The 10,000-nt window shown below is 34.1% G+C and overlaps 2 protein-coding genes across 2 annotated transcripts in view; both read left to right on the top strand.

The window, feature by feature from the left end:
- Positions 1-8,979, top strand: part of LOC137619528 (cuticle protein AMP1A-like) — a 10,568-nt gene extending 1,589 nt beyond the window's left edge. The window contains exons 2-4 of the mRNA XM_068349613.1: positions 1-221; positions 351-548; positions 8,882-8,979. The exon at positions 1-221 is cut by the window's left edge and continues 18 nt beyond it. Of these exons, the coding sequence (XP_068205714.1) occupies positions 1-221; positions 351-548; positions 8,882-8,903 (441 nt within the window). The 3' untranslated portion in view covers positions 8,904-8,979. The remainder of the gene's footprint in view (positions 222-350; positions 549-8,881) is intronic.
- On the top strand, positions 7,443-8,979 carry LOC137619527 (cuticle protein AMP1A-like). Its single transcript, XM_068349612.1, has 3 exons — positions 7,443-7,512; positions 8,317-8,555; positions 8,681-8,979. The coding sequence occupies exons 1-3, from the start codon at positions 7,504-7,506 to the stop codon at positions 8,901-8,903; spliced, it is 471 nt and encodes a 156-aa protein (XP_068205713.1). The 5' UTR covers positions 7,443-7,503; the 3' UTR covers positions 8,904-8,979.
- Positions 8,980-10,000: the final 1,021 nt, after the last annotated feature.

Genomic DNA, 10,000 nt, shown 5'->3' with positions numbered 1-10,000 from the left:
GCCACCGTGGCCCTTGCTGCCCCTCAGTACAGCTACGACGCCCCTACTAGCCGCTCTAGCGCCGACTCCTCCGAGGAAGTGGCCATCTTGAGGGACGACAGAGTCCACGAAGACGATGGCAAATACAACTTCGACTTCGAATCCGAAAATGGCATCAGGTTCTCCGAGTCTGGATCTCCTGACGGAGATGAGGACGCCATCGTCAGTGCTGGACAATACTCGTGAGTTTCTTCATAAATTTTACCTTATCATCATTGCAATAAAGTAAAGAGAAAAGAAAAATTAAAAAGTATTATCTGTTTCATAAGGCTTTATAACATTTAATAACTCCCCGACCTTTGTCCTCACAGCTACACTGCTCCTGATGGTACCGAAGTCGTCGTGAAATACGTTGCCGACGAGAACGGCTTCCAGCCCCAGTCCGACCTTCTTCCAGTAGCTCCCGAATTCCCCCACCCAATTCCCCAGTTCGTCTTGGACCAGATCGCCTTCGCTGCTGAGGAAGACGCCCGCCGTGCCCGCGGTGACTCTCGTGAGGCCCCATCCAGGTCCTACGGAGCCCCTCAGTAATCTCTTTTGAAGACCCCAAACAACTCCAAACTGTGATCACAAACTGCTCATGTATTTATTCGAACTATTTGTAAAATAGAATATCTATATAAAAAAGCTTATTTAATTTTCCTATTTAAGACGTAATGAATGAGAATAAAAAATATTTAAAGCAGAAATAAAATGGCAAAGACATTTGTAAATAATTCCGTTTGGTTCTCTATAAAAAAAATGATGACATCATATTGAATATGAAGAATTTCATAGAAATATTCATACACTACAAAAGTTACTACACTACGTATATCTGTCTATATATCTGTCTATCTATCTGTCTATCTATCTATTTATCTATCTATCTATCTATAAATATTCATATGAACATAACCATTATGTTTGGTGTACCCCCATGCTTCTTGAGTATTCATTAATTGGTTGAGTTAGATAAAATATCAAAAAAGGCGAATCTTTAATCACCAACTTATTAACTTCATTTTGCAATTCATGAAGGTATGATGTCACGAATCTTGATGAAAGTCATGTTAGTGATAAATATGATACATGATATATTGTAAGTTGTATTTTAAACCCGTGACTGAGGAAGTAAGATATATATTTATCTCTTAGCTGTTATTCTTTATCATCTGATTAATGATATTCTTCTTACTGCTTTAAGTAGATTTATTAATCGCTGGAATATCTCGAAAAAAATCAATAGCTTTGTTGAAATGTCAACAAAAGTCTGTAGGGACGTTTAGTGAGAAACAATACCTCTGCTTTATACTAAGTAGATTTATTGATTGTTGGAACATCTCGAAAAATTCAATCTCTTTGTTGAAATGTCAAGAAAACTTATCAGGGAGGTTTCGTAGACTTAATAATTGTAGGAACATCTTGAAAATACATTCTTTGTTGAAATGTCAACACAGCTTAGCAAGGACGTTTAGTGAGAAACAATACATATGCTGTATACTAAGTAGAATCAATAAGGAACCCTGAAGACAGTTCGATTTACGACACCTCCTCGTTCTTAGAAGAAATCAAAAGTGACAGGTCGTTAAGTGAAGTCTCACTTCAAGGAACCCAGAAGACAGTTCGCTTTACGACACCTCCTCGTTCTTAGAAGCAATCGAAAGTGGCAGGTCGTTAAGTGAAGTCTCACTTCAAGGAACCCCAAAGACAGTTCACTTTGCAACACCTCCTCGTTCTTCGAAGAAATCGAAAGTCACAGGTCGTTAAGTAAAGTCTCACTTCAAAGAACCCCGAAGACAGTTTACTTTACAACACCTCCTCGTTCTTCGAAGAAATCGAAAGTCACAGGTCGTTAAGTGAAGTCTCCCTTCAAGGAACCCTGAAGACAGTTCGCTTTACGACACCTCGTTCTTAGGAGAAATCGAAAGTCACAGGTCGTTAAGTGAAGTCTCCCTTCAAGGAACCCTGAAGACAGTTCGCTCTACGACACCTCCTCGTTCTTAGAAGAAATCGAAAGTGGCAGGTCGTTAAGTGAAGTCTCACTTCAAGGAATCCTGAAGACAGCTCGCTTCACGATACCTCGGTCTTCGGAGAAATGGAAAGTCACAGGTCGTTGTCAGTCACCATTAGACCGCCAACGCGCACCTGCGTCGTACTTCCCTCCCAAAAAGGTTACTGTGTTTAATACTTCCTTTTCCAGAAAGGTTACTTCGCTTAAGCAAAAGGGCAAGGGAATGATGACGTTTCACCTGTCACTGGGATGTCAGGGTTGAGAAACCACGCTCATATAGACGTCTTTTTTTCATCATCATCATCATCATCATCATCTCCTCCTACGCCTATTGACGCAATGGGCCTCAGTTAGATCTCTCCAGTCGTCTCTATCTTGAGCTTTGAAAGCAACGCTTCGCCATTCATCGTCTCCTACTTCACGCTTTTTTTACGCATCTAATATTCTACTAATCTTCTTACGCTTGGCTTATTTCTTTATTCTTCTCTTCTTCGTTTCTTTTTCAAACGACGATTATCAATATTTTTCTATCTCCCTGTATAACTATGTGCATAGAGGAATCGCAATTTTATTATCAAGGAGGAGAAAGACACGGTCCAAGGGTAGATATCAGGAAGAGATTAACGATTATTGCAGACACACTGATAATATTTCAGAGAAACTGAATAAATGACGTACAGATTCACACACACACTTAAACACACACATAATGACACACACACACGCACACACGCACACACACACACACACACACACACATATATATATATATATATATATATATATATATATATATATATATATATATATATATATATATGTAGATATATATGCACACTATAAAATGCATACATCTATATATATATATATATATATATATATATATATATATATATATATATATATATATATATATATATATATATGTATGCACATACCTATACTTATACATCATATACATGTATAAACATACATATCTATTTATCTATCTATCTATCTATCTAACTATCTATCTACCTATAAAAGTGAATTTACATCACATTACCAGTGACTGTGAGACAATGCATTCTAAACGAGGTTAAACTTTCACACGCATCGAAGATTAGGAAAGCGGAAATTCCGTAGCCAAGACATCATTTCACACGCCCTGATTGAAAAAAAAAAAACCTTAATATCCATATGAATTATTACCCCGAATGCAAGTATTTTGAGCGAGAGATGAATGTACGGTTGGATGCAAGAATTTCTGGTACAACTCGCTTTTAAGAAATGCTCCCAGGCGCACCGTTGCTGCGCAGCGATTAGTCAAATAGCTTCTGTGGGGTGAGATGGAACTCGCCGCGCGGTTAGGGTATGATAGAGTCCGCGCGGTTAGGGTACGGTAGGGTGTAGTCCCTCAGAGCAAGGTGCGCTAAGAATTATTGTGTTCAATTGTACTTTGCATTCTATAATACACAAGCTTGATCTACTGAGCAGCCACAGAGAAATTCCGAATGTATGATATATATATATATATATATATATATATATATATATATATATATATATATATATATATATATATATATATATATATACTGTATATATATTGTATACATATATGTTTATATATATATATATATATATATATATATATATATATATATATATATATATATATATATATTTTTTTTTATATATATGCTATTCCCCATAGGACCATTGCGTAAAGTATAACTTATTGTTCTTGATTCATTAGTTGGTTGAATGAGATAAAAATGTTTTAAAAATTGAATCTTTATATCCTATGGTATGGATCCTCTGACGTATTATTATTATTATTATTATTATTATTATTATTATTACTTGATAAGCTACAACCCCAGTTGGAAAAGCAGGATGCTATAATCCCAAGGGCTCCAACAGGGAAAATAGCCTAAGGAGGAAAGGAAATAAGTAAAAACTACAAGTGAGCATCCTTTTAATTCCACCTTTTCATGATTGGAATCAAGTAAATATAAAAGACAATAGAAAATCGAAAGTAGAAAGTTGATTAGCACACCAGGTACCCTATCGAAGTATTACAACAAGGGAGTTGCAGGATTCTTTCGGGGACTTTCCAGGCGGTTTCATGGTAGATCCTTCACTAGGTCAGGTTCCTTTCTTTGCATATGCAATCTCGTCTACCGAATAGGTTGCCACACACTCCTGGTGTATTTGCCTTTCTCATTATAGATCTGACAACACGAGGCACACCTACATTACACCCTCTCATTGAAATGGATATATACTGTAACTGATGTAGAAGAAACCTTTTTTTTATCGAATCAGTCTCCCTTATATAATAAAGAGCTACGTGTCTAGATATCTCTCTCTCTCTCTCTCTCTCTCTCTCTCTCTCTCTCTCTCTCTCTCTCTCTCTCTCTCTCTCTATATATATATATATATATATATATGCATATATACATATATATAAATATATATATATATATATATACACACACACACATATATATATATATATATATATATATATATATATATATATATATATATATATATTATTTTTTCGGTCACGCTGAACGGCATTGCGAGACGTTTAACTACTCTTTCTCTCTCTCTCTCTCTCTCTCTCTCTCTCTCTCTCTCTCTCTCTCTCTCTCTCTCTCTCTATCTAAATATCTAGCAGTCATTTTAGACGGCTGGAGTACACTAGTATTCTATACTCATGGATAGTGCCATAGACTCTGCGCCATGACCTTTCACTGACCTGTATTAGATTTCACTCGCTTGACGGAATATTTAAACAGACTTTTCCTTCAATTTGCTTATTTTTTTTTGGGGGGGGGGGGGGGGGGTTGTTCTCAAATGATGTGTTAAGCATGCTTAATAGGACCAGTGATGGTTGGTGGTTAATGTATGTATGTATGTATGTATGTATGTATGTATGTGTCTATTAATGTATGTATGTATGTATCTATCTATTTATCTGTCTATTTATCTATGTATGTATGTATGTATCTACATATATATCTATCTATCTATCTATCTATCTATCTATCTATCTATATATATATATATATATATATATATATATATATATATATATATATATATATATACACACAACTATTTCTTTTCTTATTTTCACGTAAGATCTTTGTTTTCTAAATCAAAACTATTGTCCTGCTTTCTGTTTATAGTCAACTTCATATTGTTATCGTTATCATATAGTTAATTCTCTTCTACAGTTCATTCTCTTCTTCATTTTTATTTCCACAATATGTTGCTTCTCATGCTGGTGAACTAAGACCAGTAGAATTATGCTTCTAAGCAAGAGCTGTAGTTTAGCTTGTAATAATAATAATAATAATAATAATAATAATAATAATAATAATAATAATAATAATAATAATAATAATAATAATTCATTCTTTACTTTATATTCCATATCTATGATAGGGCGTTTTCCATACTGGGGACCTAGGACTCATAATAATAATAATAATAATAATAATAATAATAATAATAATAATAATAATAATAATAATAATAATAATAATAATAATTTATTTTTTACTTTATATTCCAATTCTATGATTGGGTGTTTTTCATACTGGGGACCTAGGACTCATAATAATAATAATAATAATAATAATAATAATAATGATAATAATAATAATAATAATAATAATAATAATAATTTATTTTTTACTTTATATTCCAATTCTATGATTGGGTGTTTTTCATACTGGGGACCTAGGACTCATAATAATAATAATAATAATAATAATAATAATAATAATAATAATAATAATAATAATAATAATAATTTATTTTTTACTTTATATTCCAATTCTATGATTGGGTGTTTTTCATACTGGGGACCTAGGACTCATAATAATAATAATAATAATAATAATAATAATAATAATAATAATAATAATAATAATAATAATTTATTTTTTACTTTATATTCCAATTCTATGATTGGGTGTTTTTCATACTGGGGACCTAGGACTCATAATAATAATAATAATAATAATAATAATAATTTATTTTTTACTTTATATTCCAATTCTATGATTGGGTGTTTTTCATACTGGGGACCTAGGACTCATAATAATAATAATAATAATAATAATAATAATTTATTTTTTACTTTATATTCCAATTCTATGATTGGGTGTTTTTCATACTGGGGACCTAGGACTCATAATAATAATAATAATAATAATAATAATAATAATAATAATAATTCTCTAGGAGGGTGTTGTAAATACAAAACCTTTCAAGACAAGAAGGTTAATATTTTCCTCAAACCTAATGCCAAGGTAAACTCCATCGCCTATAAATGTTGGCTGTACCGGAAGCTGTTTGAAATGTCCTTTTCATACAGCAAAAAAAAAAAAAAAAAAAAAAAAAAAAAAAAAAGAAAAAAAAAATAGAAGCTAAACATAATAATATAATTAGATTTGATGGTAAATGAATGAATGTTCACTTATATAAATTCATTTTGTCGTTTAAAGTCAATTGTAGAGTATTCTTAAGCAATGTACATTTGGATTTTTTTCTCACCTACACGCACACACACACACACACACACATATATATATATATATATATATATATATATATATATATATATATATATATATATTATATATATATGTATATATATATATGTTCGTGTGTGTGTGTGTGTGTAGAAATCACGAAAGCTGACACGTGATGAGCATGAAATAAGTATTACAGCCATTTCTCCTTTCATTTTTATAATACATACACATATGTATGAATATGTATATATACTGTACTGTATATATATATATATATATATATATATATATATATATATATATATATGTATGTTCATACATTATACACAGTATATATATATATATATATATATATATATATATATATATATATATATATATATATATATATGTATGTTCATACATTATATACAGTATACATATATATATATATATATATATATATATATATATATATATATATATATATATATATGTATATACATACATATATGTGTGTGAGCGTGTGTGTGTGTGTGTTTGTGTGTGTACGCGTATGTGTATACAAGGGTGTAAATAAAAGCGCAAACATGTTTGCCACGCAATCTAACGGTTTGGTATACGCAGATCTATTTTTCGAAACCGTTACAGTAAAAGGAACATACCCACTTACTTTCACTAGCCATTTATCTTTTTTTTCTCTTCTCGAACTGATTGAATATGGATGAAGTTCAAGACGAACGTTCCATGTGAGGTCATTGTGAAGGTCATTTGTGGGTGGGTACCCAGAGGAATGTGGGGAGGAGGGGTGGGGTGGGGGGGGGATAGAGTGGGAGAAGGTGAGGAGTAAAATTGCCTACTCTCGCCTTCTCTCATTCTTCCTACGTTGCCCTATATAACGGAAGACTTGGGGGTGTAAGCCACCAGTCCTCTGTTCGACAGTTCTCCTACAACATGCAGTTCGTAAGTTGTCTTTTTAGAAGTTTAGAAGTTCCTCTTTGGACTTCTAGATTGGTAAATGGTTTTATTGTAAAGATAGTTAATCATATTCCTTTAAAAATAGGTTATTATGAACTTCCTTCACTAAATCTAAGATTTTGCGAATGGTATGTATTCACGCCTGTATGTTTGTTAGTTTATTTATTTAATTGATTTTTGAGCAACTTTATACAAAAACTACTGTTCCGATTTTGACCAAATTTGGTAGTCATGTTGGGTATGACCCAAGGATGAATCTGTAACATTTTGGATGAAGTATATCAAAGTAAAAGTACGCGGAAATACTTCGAAAATAATCGCAATGTTGATTAAATGGCAAATATTTCGTTAGTTTATTTCTTTGTAAACAACATTACGCAAAAACCAATGAGCCAATTTCAATGAAATTTTGTGGATATGTTTGGTATGACCCAAGGATAAATACATTAGATTTGAAGAAAATACATCGAAGTACAAGACTGCTTTGCGTGGCGAAAGCATGCTCTCAACTGAGCGGCCCCTTTCTAATGTGTTAGATTGAGTTAACCAATCACTTTGATAGTTACTTTAAATATTACTTCTATCGTTATACGAAGGAAAGAGAACTCAAGAACAAGGAATTGATAAAGGTGTTGCCAAAGGATATTAGAGAAAAAGAAAACTATTTGGACTAATAGTGTTAGAAATAGGAAATGAAACGTTACTATAGAAATTCCTTCTAAGAATACAGCTTTGACTAGCCATTCAGTTTATCACTATTTTTATCTAACTTTTGCACTTTTTTTTCAGGTGATCCTCGCCGCCCTTGCCACCGTGGCCCTTGCTGCCCCTCAGTACAGCTACGACGCCCCTGCTGGTCGCTCTAGCGCCGGCTCATCCGAAGAAGTGGCCATCTTGAGGGACGACAGAGTCCACGAAGACGATGGCAAATACAACTTCGACTTCGAATCCGAAAATGGCATCAGGTTCTCCGAGTCTGGATCTCCCGACGGAGATGAGGACGCCATCGTCAGCGCTGGACAATACTCGTGAGTTTACACATAAATTTTACCTTTTTACAATTGGGATAGATTAAATATAAGAGAGTTAAAAAGATTATATATACCAGAAGGCCTTATAACATTTAATAACTCCCCGACCTTTGTCCTTGCAGCTACACTGCTCCAGACGGTACCGATGTTGTCGTGAAATACGTTGCCGACGAGAACGGCTTCCAGCCCCAGTCCGACCTCCTTCCAGTAGCTCCCGAATTCCCCCACCCAATTCCCCAGTTCGTCTTGGACCAGATTGCCTTCGCTGCTGAGGAAGACGCCCGCCGTGCCCGCGGTGGTGACTCTCGTGAGGCCCCATCCAGGTCCTACGGAGCCCCTCAGTAAAAAATCCTGTATCAGTGATTACGAAATGAGCATATATTTATTCTATTTATGACTGAAATAGAATTGTAGAACGTTACCTTGATTTTATATTACCTCTTTCAGACACATATCTCATAACTACTTCCAATTGCTTGTTTATTGACAGTTTGGTCTTATGAAAGAATTCCGTAATTTCTAAGAATTTTAGAACGTGAATTTGTGGGAGTAGGTTGTCGTTGGCGATGTTGAGGGTCACAAAATAATGTTGGGATCACAGATCCACGTATATTGCTCCTGTCTTCTCCCGTAAGAGGATATAATGGTAGTTGGCAACCTAACACGTCAAAATTTAGGGCTTGCGAAGTAAAACCGGCGGTGTTGGTACGTCTGGCGTGTGATGACAGGTTTTATTTTTTTGGTGGTGCACGTACTATCGGATTGAGACCCCTCAGCCAGAGATGCTGTCCGGTTAATCTGTGCGCGCGCGCGCGCGCGCGCGCGTGTGTGTGTGTGTGTGTGTAAGAAACTTGAAGCCATTGGTTAATACAACAATGGAACTTGACACCAAAGAGGAGAGGATATGTGGCAGTAAGTATCATCTGCAGAATGAGGAACACGGATCTTGTCAAGATTAGCGAACCCAACATTTCCATGTCAAGATTAAGGAACCCTATTTTCTACATGTAAAGAATAACGAACCCAATTTTCCACATGTAAAGAATAGCGAACCTAATTAACATCATGTAAAGAATAGCGAACCCAATTAACCTCATGTCAAGAATAACGAACCCGGTGATGGTTGGGTTCGCTAATCTTGACATGAAATGTTCTGGACTATGAAGGAAAAATAGAAAAGGTAAATGAGGAAAAAACATGTTGGAAATATAAATGATCACTTTATTGATGGAAGAAAAACTAATAAGTTAAAAGCTCTCTATTAATATCAATATCTTACGAGTCATAAAAAAAGTTAAAAGTAAGTTATTTCCAACATCTTAGGAATCAAAAGGAAATTGAGAAGCAAATTGAAGACAGAACTCGATTAATATGTTATCCGTATTTCGTTCCATCCACATAAACTGGTTCAAATATCTTGGTAGAAATTCACGTTTGCATCC

The sequence above is a fragment of the Palaemon carinicauda genome, chromosome 26 (assembly GCF_036898095.1).
Source record: "Palaemon carinicauda isolate YSFRI2023 chromosome 26, ASM3689809v2, whole genome shotgun sequence".
Lineage (NCBI taxonomy): Eukaryota > Metazoa > Arthropoda > Malacostraca > Decapoda > Palaemonidae > Palaemon > Palaemon carinicauda.
Note: the sequence above shows the minus strand (reverse complement) of the source record. Positions and strands in the feature narration are given on the sequence as shown.